Consider the following 17,767-nt stretch of genomic DNA (forward strand, 5'->3'; position numbering starts at 1 on the left):
CGTTCTGAACCAGATATGTTTGGAAGGAGGTGCACTTTTATAGCCTGATTGGCCAAGTTTATGTAAATCAGCTTATTTTGATAAGTGTTTTTTTTCAAAAGTACGTTTGGTGAGAAGTAGTTTGTGTTTGACAAATTAATTTGAAAAGTATCTCTGACCATGAATTAATATTTGGCCAAACTTTTAAAAAGTAATTCTAAATGTATTTTTTCAAAGGTGTTTTTCTAAAAGTATTTTTGGGGAGAAATTACTTTTTTTGTATCTCCAAAACCGCTTCTGCTTCTCCAAAACTGTTTCTACTTCTATTCAAAAGTACATTTTTTCCTTCTAAAAGCTTGACCAAACACTCAATCCTTAAAAAATAAAAATAAAAATTGCCTTAGGAAAAACTTGGCCAGACAACCTATCAGTCATATCATTTCATCTCCTGAAATAAGTGGCGGAAAGTATTTTTCTTCACTTCTTCTAACTTAACTTACATAAAATTGAATTGCTATACTATATGGGTATTTATATCTATATGTGTTCTTCTAAGATGTACCTAGTCAGCTAGTATATGTATCATAATTTAATTATTCTATACTCTTTTCTTTAATTCCTTAGTTCACGAATAAAAGCATACATGCATTTTACATTTTTTATTCGGTTTGGTTTTTCAATTTTTCTTGTATACACCTGTATGAATGAGTCGAATTCTAATAAACTATTCTCCATGGGCCATTCCTACTTTTTGCTGGCCTAATGTGTTATGTCTTTCTTTTGTTGGTTTTTGACCTCAAAAAGTTTTTCAGTCAATAGTGCCACTGTACATGTCATGCTTATCCATACAATAAGCTCAAAATTATCAGAATATAAAAAGTAGCTTTTTAAAGACACAAAGGTTCAATCAATTACTTACCTAAACCTCAGCAAAGTAAAGGCTCAAAACTGAAAGAACAAAAGATAAATTGGTGTCAAACCACAAATGACACAAAGTAAAAACAAAAGGAGAAAAAGTAATGGTAAGTAGTATGTTGTGGTTCAGGAGAACCAAACCAAAGTAAGACAAAGAAACATGGTAAAGCAGAATGGGAAGGACCAAAAGAGAATGATGATGAACCTATAAGGAAACTAAGGTCCTTATCTTCTCATATTATCTTCAAGAAAATTGATTGTGCATATAGTGCACTTTCGGTTTCAATAATGTGGTTTCTGTTCACTGCAGTTTCTCTATCTTCTTCTTCTTCTTCTTCTTCTTCTTCTTCTTCTTATGTTTTTAGAGAAAGAAAATAGAAAAAGGTAAAAAGAGAATGTACTTGGTATAGGGATCATGCCAAGTATTAATCAATTTCTATCAATGGATTTTATGGGTTTTTTGTTTTTCGAAAAGGAGAAAGAAAGGAAAAATAGATTCCGTAGTATCAGGGGGAAATTCATAAATATAGTCGGGTTTATAATTGCTAATTAAAAATTAGCCACAATTTCAAAAGTAAATTAAATTTAGTCATTTTTTCATGTAAAAATAAAATCCTAATAAAAATACCCTTAAAAATAGGAAAAAATTTCAGTATAATATGTTAGAATTCGAATCTTTTACATATAAGATTCCAATATAATATGTTGGAGTTTCCTAATATGCTAGAATTCTAACGTAATATATGTTGGAAATTTCCGTGTTTCAGCTAGAGTATTTTTGCCTAAATTTTATCTCCGCATAAAATAGTGAATATTTTTCAATCAATTTATAAATACTAGCTATTTTTCGATCACTAGCTCGAAAATGGGTTAGCATGCTATTTTCACTCGTATTTAGCATATGGGGAACTAGCTATTATAGCTAGCGAAATATCATATCTATGGATTATCTCTATGTTCCAACTTTAGTTGTTTAACCTTTTCGCCTAACACGAGACAATATTATCGCTCAAATTGATTAACTTTTTAGATCAAAATATCCGTTAACTTTGTCTACTAAAGTCAAGTTAGAGCGACTAATTTTGAGAAGTGGAATCATAATTAAATATTAAAAAGAGAACTACTTTTATAGAGAAAAACAAAGAAATAATAAATGAAATGACATTGCGAATACAAGATATTTGATCGTGATTAAATTATAAAAGTTTATCATAAAGATGTATATTATACATTTGTTAGTTTAATACGAATATTGCGTGTGTACATATTAAGAATATTCTGGTTATACATTTCTGGTATATTTTGTAAAGGGACCCGAAAGTATTTGTTAATAATGGAGGCGGTAGATCCTTTTTCTTAATCACCTAAGGTCCAATAGCAAAGGAACTACAGTAAAGTCACCTATAAGCGCACTATAGTGACTTCTCATTTATCTTTTTAGATTGCATGTTATCATACTATATATCATTTCCGATACCTATATAAAGCTAAAGGAAATTATTTTGACACATTGTTTCAAAGTGATCTTGGTCAACAAAATGTTTTATATTTAGACGCAAACAGAGAGAAAATTAAGTAAAGAAAATGGATCCCCTTTTCTCAACAAGTGGAATTTTCTTATAACATGTGGCAAAGAAATAAGAAACGACGCAAGCTAGGAAAAGTACGTTAAATCGTAAGATATCTTTGTCTACCACTTTAGCAAACTCAAGATGAGGGCAAATCTTGTTTTTTTAGGTAACACCATATAATGATTTTCTATTGTCATCTTACCCATGATATTACCTATATCTGGAATACTAGCTAGTGAAAAGCGAGATGATGGTTTACTTATAAATCTTCAATTTTTTTTTGAAGTAAAATTCAACTCAACTTCCAAATATTAATTTTCTTAAACTTCAAAGTTCATAAACTTTTTTCATTTAACTTCAACAAAATATTGTCTGAACTCCTAGCTGCTTAATTTTCTAACAAAGATGGACGTTTGGTTATCGGGAAATGACTAGGGATGGAACGCAAACGGTGCATGGGAGAAGAAGAATTATTTAAATTTTTTATTACAACTTTGAATTAGTCTTTCAGCATGTTTATAGTGTTTAGTTTGTGATTATGCAATTATAAATCAGGACTAATTCGTACTATGTTAAATCTGTTGAAGTTTTATTTTTTAAGATGTAATATTCTTAAAATGAGGGTGAATGAGAAATGGAGGGAAAATGAAATTTTGAGTAAAATTTTAAGTTTCCCCCTCTTAACAATGAGACATTGTCCCATATTGGAAGTGGAAGATATTTTTGGTGGGTATATATATAATTGCTTTTCTTGTAGCTCTTAAAGAGTTAAGAAGAAAGCAAGCCTCGCGCCGTCGTCGTCGCTCGCTCGGCTTCGGCAACGGCAACGGCAACGGCAACGGCAACGTAAGATTATCTGTATTTGTAAACGGATATTTTCCAATCCGAATATGTAATGCTTGATCCACCATGAAGGGTGGACGTTTGGTCTTGCACTCCTTCTTGGCTGCTATATATATGAGCAGCAAATGTTGAAGAAATACTCAACTCAACATACAATTCGCTCAACAAATTGGCTATACATTGCATTCCTTCCTCTCAGAACTTCCATACGTTTTTCTGAGTATATACTCCTTCGTTCTGCATTGTTTTTTAACTTCAAACAAAGCAACTGTAAGTGTGATTTGCTACCGAACTTTGTGTTCGCCGAAACACTGGGGTTTGAAGTACCGCTACACCAGTGTGTTATTCGTTCTATCCTGGGAGGAAATAATCCATTACCTTGGGTACTAGGAGGGGATTAAATTCCTTAAGGAAACACTGTGAATTCAGTGGGCTCGAATTTATTATTATTGTTTCATTACGTTAACTTATATTTTGCAGAATTAATATTTACAAATACAGCAATATTGACCGGGAATAACAATCTTAAGGAATTTAATATTTATTTCTGTACTTGTGTTATTCTTATTATTCTGCAAACTAAAACCTTTGTGGTTTGTGTACTCCCGTTTTGGAGAGTTAAGCCTTCGTGGCGTTTTGTTGGATATTAAAATCTACGTGATTTTTACTCCAGTTTGAAAACGTGTATTAAACGTTTGTTTGTGTCATTCTTTTACAGAAAAGATGATGACTGAAAACGAGAACCAAGCTGTTCCGATGGCAACTGCCAACGCAACGACAAGCCGAACACCGGCGTTGGCACCGGCAGAAAAACCCGGAAAATTTTCCGGGATTGATTTCAAGCGCTGGCAGCAGAAGATGTTCTTCTACTTGACTACGTTATGTCTACAGAAGTTCATCAAGGAAGATGTTCCTGATCTGCCGGATAAAACTCCAGATAATGAACGCTTTCTCGTGATTGAAGCGTGGAAGCATTCATAATTTGCAAAAAGATGGTAGTGGAATAATCAGTCCACCCAACTCAAAATTTTGTACTAGTGGTTGGGACCATGTCAAATGTTGGACTATAACAAGACATAACTAGAAACTTTAATCCCCGAACTATATAAGTCATAAAAGTTCTACTAAGATATACATTTAATTTATGGTAAAATTTATAGGATTCCTTGTTATTTGTTTTCTTTTTCTTCCCCCCTCCCTTTTAATTCTTTCTATATTTATTTTATTTTTATTTTGGTGAACTTTTAAGAAGATATAAATATACCATCAGTACAGCTCATCTATGTAAGTTATTACTATACTTCATGTATATAGAAGACTAGGTTCACATTTCCACAACCTTCCCTTTCAGTTCCATTTTCTTTTTCCTTGTAATATTGGATGTTAGATCATTATATATGGCTAGGCATCAAGTTAACTTAGAGCCATGTTTCTGTAATGTCAACCAGGAATCATATCACATACTCACAAAATCTTTCATGTTGACTTTTTTTCATGATTGGTACTGCCCCTTTTTCAGAACACCTACAACTATGTGAGGCTTACAGTGATGAAATCACACTCATGGCTGAAAGTGCTAATTGGCCTAAACAATGAGAATACCCAACATGTCCGACTCTTTATTATCTTACAAAACTAGTACAACTTTATTTCTTTATTATGGTTATATATAACATATCAAACAAAACAAAAAGTTTAAAAGAAAATTTTGATAAGATTTCTCACGAGTCAATCTGGGCATGTTAATAAATGAGCTAGTTATTAAGTAGCCCAAACATGAGGTGGCTTGACGTTCCTGTTTTCATGAGTTAGTTTTGCCACCCTTTTATCTGATACACCTTCTAGAATCGAATATAGTATACTTCAATCACAAATAAATTGGTGTCTAGCTATATGAATCCTAATCTTTTTTTAAGCTCAGCTCATATAATTAATTAACTTTTTAGAAATATAAAATATATCTATAGTACTAGTTACTCCCAGCTATAGTTCATGGAACTATCTCGGTATCTCAAGCAAGGAGACTGGTGAGCTTGATCAAACGTCATACTTCTATTCCTAGCTAGAAAGAGGAAGGAAAAAACACGTAGCGGGGAAGTAATTGAATTTTCATCCATATCAAATAAAAAGGTATAGAATGCAACATTTTTTTGTTAGTTTAGCTCAAACAATCTTAGTTTCTATAGCTTAAACAATCTTAGTTACAACTTAGAAAGAAACATACATAGGATCGACTGTCTAAATTACATCTCACACATAAACTTTGTTTTCCTTTTTGGTCGAGCATGCCAATATAACCGCATGAGGTGACATAAGACCGCGAGCTTGGTTTCAAGTTGATCTACTTCAGGATAAGATGGTGCCTGATCTAATATATACACACACATAAATATTAACGGAGGTGTAGCTAGATTTTGAGTTTATTGGTTCTTTGATTCTAGAAAAGACGGCTTATGGGTTCTGGATAACTTATTTAAATATATTAACTAAACTTTTCAAACAAAATACGACGTTTAAGCCAAAGCTAGTTACTGGATTCTACCAAACACGTACGCAGTGCACTAGCTTCGTCCTTATATATATATATATATATATATATATATATATAGAACCTTTCTTGAGGATTCATGAAAGTGAGTTATAAAGGGAAAGAATATGGTGATGATATGGGTGGACCCACCCACCACAAAGAAAGGTGTTAGCTTTTGGAGATGCCAAGTTTCTATGTACCATTCTTATTGCAATGGAGAGGTGGTGATGATCAATTTGATCAACGTGACTATACTTCTCCAAAGATTTTGGCTGCTTTCTTTTGGAGGTTACGTTATCACAAAACAAGTCATGATATGCTTTGAAACTTGCCCATGCTGAGGATGTAATATGATTAGGAAAAAGAAGAATGTGGTCCGAGAATGTGAACTGCACATTGAAAAAGTAAGCGGACTTAAAAAGTTATGAACCAAATAATTCTTGAAAAGAAGAATATATCATTTGAATATGTAAGTTCAGTTACTAGTAAAGAGTTTTATGAGATGGTGGAACTTTAGGGGTCACAAAAGTCTCAACTGATGAACTATGGTTTGAAAAGCCTTCTTCTTCCTTTGGCTTTGCTGTTTAAACACTCATTCTAGTCGAATTTCGAGAAAACTTTATCTTTTCTTTTTAATAGGTGAAGGAAAATATTTTATTATAAATCTCTTGATGAACTCTATAATTCCTTATTTTCTCCACACAATTCCAACGACTTAAAATAAGCTTGTAATGGGTAAAATATATTACGATACGTGGCCATCAAAGAAGGGGACTCGTGGAATCAAAGCCAGGAGGACAGAAAATCGGGCAAATCTACCTCGTGTGTCACCGAGAAAGGCAAGTCCATAAAGGCATTAAGCATGTTGCACCCGCTAGCATTTAATGAAGAATATTTTACAGCGTTAAAGAATAACGACACATTACAGGAATTCAGGCATTTATGTTTACCGTTAGGTTTCCATTATCACACTTCAATAATTGTCATTAGTGGTGGGCCCAACCATTAAATTTACTGAGCTATAAATAATAGGCTCAATGATCATTGTAAAACACGATTTTCTAGACATCAAAAGATACATTCTAATACAACATCTTGATACTATTTTTCTCTCTCTAGCTTGTTGTTCTTATCATCATCGTGCTCGAAAATCCTGTCCCTGGGCTATTTGTATCTATCGTTTTATCTATAGTTGAGCTAAGTATCTTGCATCCAAATTAAATGATTCATTATCTTATGGGATCAAACTGATTCATCTGTCTAGAAATGACGAACAAATTCAACTATACTATTTTTCGGGTAAATAGTTTGGCACTCACCGTGGGGCCTAAACAGTCATGTGGTTAAATCGATCCTTACATCTTTCACTCACAAGCTTTGATCGTTCTTGTTTTAGCAAAATCTCAGAAAATGGCAATCAATACTATTAATAACACTCGCAACCCTGAGGTTCAAGGGGAACACCCCCATCTTGAGGACTCAATCAACGACACTCGCAACGAGGAAGAAGATGTCACGCTGGTGTATGACGGGCGATACCCCAGACGAGTACGGAAAGCAATTGATCTCGCCCAAATCACACCTCAGTTTGGGGTTGTGAAGCGGTCGATTGTAATAATAATACCCAACTAGGAGTCGGGATCGAATCCACATGGAGCATAGATGCGATTAGGTATATATTTGGATTAAGCATATAAAGTGTCTAAGATGCACTTCTACAAACTGTGTTTTGATTCTACTTCTAAATTATGCTACGATTTGCAAATGTAAAGCTAGAGAATAATATTTTTGGTGTTGTTTTTCAAGTATGTAAAAGATCTAGGGCTGCGACTTCCACCTAGGTGTTTTCCTAACGGGTTGTGGGTTTTAGGACATGTTTGGTAGGTCGGGGTATAATATAACAATCGACACACAATTACCCATTCAATACCTCTAGGTAATAGAGTGGTTTTGTCCAATTTGGCTTTCTCAAGTCCAAATGGGTAATTCACAAAACAGTTGATAGATGCTCAGCTCGGGTTTTACTATCTCTAGAATAAACCCTTTAATTGGGACTATCAATTTCTTGAGTTCACCCCAATTTCTTGTTAGCCAAGTTTTCCTAGATTCGATCTCTCTTTCTCAAGTAGAGACTAAGTCAAATAGGCTTGAATCAATATTTTTAACCATTAATTCTACAATTAAAGCAAGAATTAGGCTAAATATTACATACCCAACCATAAATACGCCCTAAATCAAACACCCATTAGGTACCCACACTAGGGTTGGGTCACAACCCTAGCTAGAAATTTAGCTACTCATAGATGAAAATGAAGAAATTAAAGAAGAATAAAAGATTAAACTCATATTCAATGATAAAGAGATAAAATTCCAATGTAAAATAGACAAACTATCATAAAATTTTCTAAAGCAGTAAATAAAAAAGGTACCTAACTTTTAGATGTTCAAACTTAACCTAATTTTGTCAAAAAAGACTATTTATACACACCTGAAATTTTCGGACAAAATTTTCCTTTCGAAGGTTCTGAGGCCGCACAATTCTGTGTGCGATCCGCAGTTTGATGCAGAGCTTGACAGGAGGGACTTCTGCGGCTGCACAATTCTGAATTGCGGCCGCACAATTCTGAATTGCGGCCGCACTTCTTCAGATTCTGCGGACCGCACATTTCTGAGTACAACCGCACTCTTGAGTTTTGCGGCCGCACAATAATAGTGCGGTCCGCACTTCTTGATGGACTTAAAGTTGGGACGCTCTGATCTTCCTCTTCTGTGGCTGCACAATTATTGTGCGGTCTGCACATTTCAAAGAAGCTCTGACAAAAATCCCTTCATGATCTGCGGCCGCAGACAAAATTCTGCGGTCTGCACTTTACCCTTTTCGCTTTGTTTTAGTCCTTGTCGAAAAATACTCATTCTTGAGTTGAATTTCATTGCTTTGGCTCATTTTTCAATACTCCTGCAAGAAAGTATATTTTATCAGTTTTCGGGAATACCTTTAAGCATTTTTTGAGCTAAAAGAAAGTAAAAATGGCGCAAATAAGTAGTCAAAATTCTCACTTATCAACTCCCCAAACTTAAGCTTTTGCTTGTCCTCAAGGAAATAAGGTAATTCCCACCTCCACAAGAAAAGAGCTATTTTAGCTAGCCTAAGGTGAATCAAACACACATCAATTGGGACCAACAATTACCCTCACACTCATGAATTATCAACAAGGCATTTTTTTAAAGGTTAAAGCACGAATAGCTCTAATATGACACTTCAGCATCAAGAGTTAACTTTACTCATCAAGGAAGTTCGCACTTTCATGTAGGTCACTGTGGATCCAAACTCCTCCTATACTCTTCGCTTGCTCATCTCACTTAAGAATGTAGCACTCAATTCAATGACTTGTGAAAAGTTCGTTCATCACTCTTAAAAGAATATCACAAGTACGGCTCTAAGTACCATATGCTTGCCCTTCATGTAGATCACCACTAATGCAAGCTTACTCGGCTTGAAATCACGTAAGGATTTTTCGGCATGTAATGAAGGGTTTTGGACTAAGGTGGGAAATGTTGGAATAGAACGAGTTCATCTTTCCTTAAGCACTCTATTTTCTCTTTTTGGCTCATGAAACTCTTTGAGTCACTTTCTTTTTCCTTAGGGGAACTAGAGAGACTTGACATCACTCTTTCTTGGTCATGATATTCACTTTCTCCTTCTTTGTTTTCTCCATGCTTTACACTTTTGCTATTCTTTGAATCCCATCAACTCTTCATTTTATTCACTTTCTTTTTGTCTTTTTCTTTTGTTCTTTCTTTATTTTTATTTTACTTTGCTTTTCTTCATTTCTTTTCTCTTTTTGTACCTTGATACCACTTTCAAACTCCTCGTCTCTCCCCCAAACTTATATTTTCGCCGTTTGTTTCTCATGAGTGCTAAGGAAAGCTCGGGTGCCAAGAGGGGTCACTATCAAACGGGTAAAGGCTTATAATATAGTTATCAAATGAAAAAGTCTTTAGGCTCAAATGGGTTGACTAGGGATAACATCATTGGTAGGCCATGAAAAGTTTCAAACGGGTCAAGGAGAGCCTATAATCACTTCTCAAGCCAAGAAAAACTTAGAATTCTGCCTAGAGACATTTGGGGCAAGTTCTAGACCATTAGCACAGGTACTTGGACTTGTAACAAAACATATCACCTCTCACACAACTAGATTGTTAAAGAGGATAGAGTCGAGGTCCCACAACAACCGTATTCAAGATTGAAAACCGCTAATGGTTCAACTAAACCACTCGATGATTGCCTAAGTCAACACAAGAGTCACAAGGTCACTCACTAGAGCCATTTCCTTTTAAGAGCTTATTTTTAACCATAAGCGTGTAGTTAAGTGTGTTGGTACCAAATGAAGCATGCTTGACCTTTTTATTCATTATTATTACTACTGTTTTTACCTAAACATAAAAAATGGACTCAATCCCTTAAGAAGGTTGTCACTCGATCCATCATTGGGAAGAGCCACCCGGTTCACACAAAACCCACCTTTGGAAAGAACTATGGCATTAAGAAAACCAAAGCTTTATTGATCCCTTAAACGTAAAAAGAAGCTTCTAAATAAAAAAGAAGCTATTAAAGTAAATAAGAAGCTAGACTTTATAGTTATTACAGGCCAATGTCAAATGATATATCAAATCAAAAGTATACCACCCCTTGAATAAGAATAAGCGTTATCCTCAATGCTTAATAAAAATCAAAATAAGGAGGGTGAAGAGTAGAGATAACTCCTATGTGGTCTTGGTATCCATAACAGCATCACCTCCATCAGGCTCTTCCAACTGGATCTCATCATCCTCTACTCGGGGAGCAGCTGGGTTGGTGAACATCTGTAGCACTGCCTCAGCAGTGTGAGTAGCACTGTCTAGAGCCTCAGACTGGCCAGTTGGTGCCACTGCTGTTGTTGAGTCTGTCGGTACTAATGGATACGTCTCCATCAGTAAGTCAAATAGAAGATCCGCAGCGGCTGCTATCTTGGTCACTTCTTGTCTCAACTTGTCCATTGATTTTCTTGAGGCCTGTGATTTTCTCATCTTTTTTACATGTTTACCCAACTCCTCACTAGCTCCCCCATGTGCCACCAATGTATCCATGTTGGTCTTCTTATTTTCCAAAATCTTCTTCAATGTTTCCTCCACTGACAGAGGAATCTGGGGTACTGAGGTAGAGGTCTGAGCTGCAACAGCATTGGATAGGTCAGATAGCTTTGCAAGCTGCATCCAGTTGTTGAGACTCGCCAGCATCTGGGAGACTCGCAGCACAGAGAGTGGATAAGTTGAAGAGGAAGGCACTGATACCGATGTTGATGACCCAGAAGATGGACGTGGTGGCATGACAGTTGTCTCGGTGGAAGGCCCGGTAGTTGTGGAAGGCATGGAAGTTGTAGAAGGCATAGCAGCAGAATCTACAACTACCACCGATGGCTCGTCAGACTGGCCTACGGTAGTAGTCGACTTACCCTTATTTTTTGGGTTACTTGGGTTCTTCAGAGAGTACCAAGAGAAGGGCTGCTTAGCCTTTACCTTCGTATCAAAGCTCTTGTGCTCCACCCCTGTATCTGTGAGATACTCCGTGATAGTGTTGGGATACAGATAGTAGCTTTCACCCTGCCTAACAACCATAGACATGTTGGCCGACATGATGGCACCCAGATTAATTGGGAACCCGGCCATGATAGATGCAACTAAGACTGCCCGGGGGATTGGAAGGTTGTTTTCATTCCGGCTTGGGTCTATACGACTGCATATAAATGTTTTCCACACTTTTGCTTCAAAGTTGAGGGTGTTCCGCAGAATAGGAACCCCTGCTGTGATCCATGGTGGTGGTGGTCCTAGAGCTGCCAGTATCTCAGCTAGCCAAGGGTGAGCTGAGTCACCAAGTGCGAACTTCTGCAAATACTGCACCGGCTCCATATCTTCAAACCCTAAATAAGTGTTCAGGGTGAACTGATCAAATTTTACTTTCAAGTTCCACACCTTAATCACCTTAGTCCCCTTCTTGATGTGCGCCACATTGGTGTAGAAATCCCAGATTAAGTGTTCCTTTCCGTCCAATACGCTTTTCGTGAACCATTTCCACCCTTTTGTTTCCCGAAATTATCTTAACATAATCGGGTTGTATCTATCCAGATATTTCAATACAAACTACCGCTCAAGAGTGAGTGATCTCTACGGCCACCACTCACGGAACCTATTAAATAGAGTTAGGTTCACAAACCTATTTTCCCAAAATTCCTTCTTCTTTGACCTCTCTAGGCCTGCAACTCTGGTATCACCCCCCCTCGACCGTCATCCGAAATATCATCATCATCATTAACTATGATGGGTGTGGTGGGGGCATGGGTAGATGAAGGCTCCGTAGCTTGACTGTTCCCTTCCGATCCCTCAGAATTACTCTCAGAAGAGGTAGGATCGTCTCTCAGTCAGTATCTATCCTGGGGCATCTGTGGCTGTGTTGGCACAACAGGCTGCCTTTGCACTGAGTCTCCCTCCGATGCTTCCCTAGACGGGGCATATGAACTTGATTCGGAGGGCTCTGGCTATCTACCTCGGCCTAGTGTTTCCTTCTTACTAATCACTCTTTGCACGGAGAGTGGTAGGGTACCCCTGCCTCGGCCTCGGGAGGGTTCACCCCTCGCTTTAGAAGTATCACCTCTACCTCTTGATCGAACCATTTTCTGCAATATAAAGCAACATGAGTCAGTTAAAGTCCAGAAGCAGTGTGTTAATAGTTGCAGGAAAACCAATGTGCATATGTGAAAGTACGGTCCGCACAATATTGAGTGCGGTTGCAGACTGCTTTGTGCGGACCGCACAATTTTGAAGTGCGGTTGCATAACTGATATGCGGACCGCATATTTTTTTAGTGCGTACGCACAAGACCAGGCTCAGATTACTAGTTCTATGAAGTTGAATCTGCGGTCGCATACATTGTTCTGCGAACCGCATAATTTTGAGTGTGGTCCGCAGATTGCATGCATATATTGTTGCCCTAACTCAGGATCTGCGGACAGCACAATTTCATGTGCGGCCGCACAATTCAAAATAATACGGCACTCAACTTACGTTTTGCATTCTTTTCCATAGTTTAGACATGGTATTGGAAAATTAAACATGATATATGATTTACCCAACCCCCAATGAGTGCATATGAGATTACCCACAAAATTCTAAGCACACATGATGAACATTTGACATTTTAGGCCTAAAAATAATTATACTACTTAAAAACAAAAATTAAGAAAACTTAAAAAATCTAAACATGAATTGAACATACCAGTGATGAAGGATGCATGGTAGAATCTAGGCTGATGAAATGAGTGTGTAGTGTGAAACAATTTTTGTGCACTGTGCTTGCCTTACTCTCAAGAGTTCAGAGTGCGTAAAGTTTGAAACAGTGCTATGAGGGCCTATTTATAGGTTGACCAAATTAGGTCAAAAAATGAAGCTGAGTACGGTCGCACATTTTTGAGTGCGGTCCGCACTCTTTACCTTAACCCTTGTGAAGATCTGCGGTCCGCACAAATTGAGTGCGGCCGCTGATATTTGTGTGGTCCGCACAATTTCGTGTGCGGATGCAGAATGGCCATTTCTCTGCAATTCCAAACTTCAGAAAGTTGCATTTTTTTGGTCTCCAGTTGTGCAGCCGCCCAAATAATTGTGCGGCCGCAGACTCTTGTCTGCTATGGCATACAAGATTATGCGGTCCGCACTTTTTCAACACTTAGCTATTTTTTCGATTGCAAAGCACACTCATTCCTGCAATTCACTTCAAAACCAGTTAGCACAAAACATAATCTATCTAAAAATAAAAAAAAGATAAATAAAAAGAAACATGGGTTGCCTCCCAATAAGCGCCTGATTTAATGTCGCGGCACGACACAGATTACTATCAATCACTTGAAATGAATTAATGCCATGACGCGGCAACTTTTCCAAGATAATGCTTACCATTGACTCCAAACACTTCATCATTTTTATTCGTCAAGTCTAATGTACCAAAGGGTGTCACCTTCACAACCTCAAACGGAACACTCCACTTAAACTTCAACTTTCCCGGAAACATCCGTAACCGAGAATTGAACAATAACACAAGATCACCTTCTTTGAAATCCTTGTTCCGGATGTACTTGTCATGGAGGTACTTCATATTCTCCTTATATAAGGAAGAACTTGTATATGCATGGTACCAGAATTCATCAAGCTCATTCAATTGTGCCACCCTCAGGTTAGCTGCGACATCCCACTCAAGATTAAGCTTCTTCAATGCCCACATATCCTTGTGCTCAAGTTCCACCGGAAGGTGACAAGCTTTCCCGAACACCAACCGGTATGGAGGCATCCCAATCAGTGTTTTGTAAGCTATCCTATAAGCCCATAAAGTATCATCAAGTTTCTTCGACCAATCCGTCTGGTTGACATTCACGGTCTTTGACAAAATACTCTTGATCTCTCGGTTGGAGACTTCCACTTGTCCGCTTGCTTGCGGATGATAGGGGGTCGAGACTTTGTGAGTGACACCATACTTGGTGAGTAATGTAGCAAAATATTTGTTGCAAAAGTGCGATCCCCCATCACTTATAATGGCCCTTGGATTGCCAAATCTTGTAAAGATATTCTTTTTCATAAATGACACGACACTTCGAGCTTCATTGTTGGTTAAGAGCAACGACCTCAACCCACTTTGACACATAGTCCACAGCTACCAAAATGTATGTGTTCCCATAGGAGCTTACAAACGGTCCCATGAAATCAATCCCCCACACATAAAAATGTCAATTTCCAAGATGGTGGTGAGGGGCATCTCATTTTTCTTAGAAAACCAGCCCTTTGACATTCATCACAACGCTTGACTAGATCACTAGCATCTTTGTAGAGGGTAGGCCATTAGAATCCACAACTCAACATGTTTGCCGCCGTTATCGCTCCACCATGGTGACCACCATATGGTGAAAAGTGGCAAGCCTCAAGATTTTCCACTTGTTCTTCCTCCGGCATACATCGTCAAATCACACCATCGGTACAAATCCGGAAGAGATATGGTTCATCCCAATAATAGTCAAGGCGAACCATCGCATCTCGGTCATTAAAATGGCAAGAAGTTGCTCATCGGGGAAGGATTCATTAATCTCAAGGCCATCATGTGGACTCCCCTCCTCCTCCAAGCGAGACAAGTGGTCTGTCACTTGGTTTTCACTGCCTTTGTGGTCTTGAATTTCGAGATCGAACTCTTGCAATAAAAGAACCCACCGCATTAACCTCACCTTTGAATCCTTTTTGCTCATTAGGTACCGAAGCACCGCATGATCGGTGTGGATAATCACCTTTGTATCCGTCAAGTACGGGCGAAACTTCTCCATAGCAAAGACAATAAGAATGAGCTCTTTTTCGGTCACTGTGTAATTGACTTGGGCATCATTCATGGTCTTACTAGCATAGTAGACCGGATGGAAGATTTTGTTGATATGTTGCCTCAAAACTACTCCGACCTCCACATCACTTGCGTCACACATGATCTCAAAAGGCAAGCTCCAATCTGGTGCGTTGATAATAGGAGTAATAGTCAATTTGAACTTGAGCAATTCGAATGCCTTCATGCAATCCTCGTTGAAATGGAATTTGGCATCCTTATCCAAAAGCTTACACAAGGGGTTCACCACTTTAGAAAAATCTTTGATAAAACGGCGATAGAACCCCGCATGACCCAAGAAGCTCCTCACTCCCTTCACGGATGTAGGGGTGGGAGTTTAGAAATCACCTCTATTCTTTGAAATTTTGTAGCCAAGGACAATGCATTCCTCGACCATATAGTGACACTTCTCCCAATTGAGCACCAAGTGTGTCTCCTCGCATCTTGCCAAGACCTTATCCAAGTTTATCAAGCAATCATTAAAGTAATTCCCAACCACAGAAAAATCATCCATGAAGACCTCAAGATAATCCTCCACCATGTTGGTCAAGATATCCATCATACACCGTTGAAAAATCATTGGTGTATTGCATAACTCAAATGGCATCCGCGAGAATGCGAAAGTACCATAGGGACATGTGAAAGTAGTTTTCTATTGGTCCTCTGGAGCAATCATAATTTGATTGTAGCCGGAATATCCATCAAGGAAACAATAGAAAGCACGATCGGCCAACATATCAAGCATCTGATCAAGGAAGGGAAGTGGGAAATGATCTTTCCTTGTGACTTTGTTGAGCTTGCGATAGTCCATGCACACTCTCCACACTGTCATCGTTCTTGTAGGAATCAACTCGTTCTTGTCATTGGCGACCACAGTCATGCCCCTTTCTTTGGGACACATTGCACCGGAGAGGTCCACGAGCTATCGGAAATGGGAGAAACAACCCCGACATCCAACCACTTTATGATCTCCTTCTTCACCGCCTCTTGTATTGCTTCATTTAGTCTTCTTTGATGTTCAACTGAGGGTTTGACATCCTCATCCAAAATAATCTTGTGCATGCAAAAGGCGGGGATTATATCCCAAATATCCGCTAATGTCCATCTGATAGATTTCTTCCTCTTTTGTAGCACCGCCAAAGTAGAGTCTACATGCACGTTAGTTAAACAAGAGGAAATAATAATCGGCAAAGTAGAACATGGGCCAAGGAATTCATACCTGAGATGTGGAGGCAATGGCTTTAACTTCAAAGTAGTAGGCTCCTCGATTGAGGGCTTTGTTGGATGAGTCTTCTGGTCTTCAAGATCTAAGGACAATTTGCGGGGTTCATAAGTGTACGACCCCATTCCTTGCAATGCATTCACAACAAACAAACTTCATTGTTATTCAATGATTAAGCAGTACGGCCTCCAAAGTATCATCAATATTCATCATGACACTAGCATCATCAACAATCACCTTGGTCACTAAGTCCGCAAATGAACAAACTTCATTGCTATTCGGTTGCCTCTTAGATTTGCACACATGGAAACCCACCTTTTTGTCATCCACCCCGAAGGTGAGCTCGCCGGCTTCCACTTCACATGGAAAGCCAATAAGGAAAGGTCTACCCAAAATAATAGGTACCTCATAGTCCACTTCACCAATACCTAATGGTCGCTTCATAGTACGATCCGCCATTTGTAGCCTCATAAAAGTGGGTCTTGGTTGCCCAATCCCCAACGTTTTAAAAATCGAGTAGGGCATCAAGTTGATACTCGCCCCTAGATCGCAAAGAGCTTTGGCAAAGTCGGCGCTTCCAATGGTGCAAGGGATTGTAAAAGAGATGGGATCTTCTAATTTAGGAGCCATTGAGTGCACAATTGCACTCACTTGATGTGTCATCTTTATAGTTTCACAATTCATCGAGCTCTTCTTTGTCACCAAATCCTTCATGAACTTTGCATATCCGGGCATTTGCTCCAAAGCCTCAACCAATGGGACATTAATAGATAATCTTTTCATCATGTCAATGAACTTTTTGAATTGGTTCTCGCTATTTTTCTTGGCAAGCCTTTGAGGGTACGGAGGAGGAGGCCTTGGCATTGGTTCCTTAGCCTTTGGCACTACCGGTGCCGGTATGTCAACAATGTGTTCCCTAGAAGGGTTCACTTCTTCTTGAGTCTTCTCCACATTTTCATCAATATCAATTTTCCCCTCGTCATTTGCTTGCACCACATTATTTGGAATCTCATCTTCTTGAATCACTTATTCATCATCCACAATTTTTCTTTGACTTGAGGTAGTTGCATACCCACCTTTTCCACTCCTTGTAGTTACAGCCATGGCTCGTCCTGTGTTGTTCCCACAATTCGGGTTCACCACCGTGTCCCTTGGTAGTTCCCCTTTAGAACGAGTGTTTAAATCTTGTGAGATTTTCCCCAATTGAACTTCCAAATTGCGAATTGAAGTGTTGTGAGAGGCTAGTTGAGCATCAGAGTCGGCAT

At 38.3% G+C, this 17,767-nt stretch overlaps 2 protein-coding genes across 2 annotated transcripts; both read right to left on the reverse strand.

Moving 5' to 3' along the window:
- Window positions 1–13,780: 13,780 nt before the first annotated feature.
- On the reverse strand, window positions 13,781–15,821 carry LOC138900456 (uncharacterized). The gene is made up of 3 exons (XM_070187201.1): window positions 15,629–15,821; window positions 14,941–15,406; window positions 13,781–14,237 (listed from the first exon to the last, which is right to left on the reverse strand). Exons 1-3 carry the CDS (start codon window positions 15,819–15,821, stop codon window positions 13,781–13,783), a joined length of 1,116 nt encoding a protein of 371 aa, XP_070043302.1.
- An 846-nt stretch (window positions 15,822–16,667) lies between these two features.
- On the reverse strand, window positions 16,668–17,288 carry LOC138900457 (uncharacterized). The gene has a single exon (XM_070187202.1). The coding sequence runs from the start codon at window positions 17,286–17,288 to the stop codon at window positions 16,668–16,670; it is 621 nt and encodes a 206-aa protein (XP_070043303.1).
- Window positions 17,289–17,767: the final 479 nt, after the last annotated feature.

This window comes from Nicotiana tomentosiformis, chromosome 10, assembly GCF_000390325.3.
Source record: "Nicotiana tomentosiformis chromosome 10, ASM39032v3, whole genome shotgun sequence".
NCBI lineage: Eukaryota > Viridiplantae > Streptophyta > Magnoliopsida > Solanales > Solanaceae > Nicotiana > Nicotiana tomentosiformis.

Coding starts and splice junctions, on each gene's coding strand:
- LOC138900456 (XM_070187201.1), bottom strand. CDS start 15,821: ATGGTGGAGGATTATCTTGAGGTCTTCATGGATGATTTTTCTGTGGTT. Junction 15,407..15,628: donor CAAAATTTCAAAGAATAGAG/GTGATTTCTAAA, acceptor TCAACGCACCAG/ATTGGAGCTTGCCTTTTGAG. Junction 14,238..14,940: donor TTAATGACCGAGATGCGATG/GTTCGCCTTGAC, acceptor ATGGGCTTATAG/GATAGCTTACAAAACACTGA.
- LOC138900457 (XM_070187202.1), bottom strand. CDS start 17,288: ATGATGAAAAGATTATCTATTAATGTCCCATTGGTTGAGGCTTTGGAG.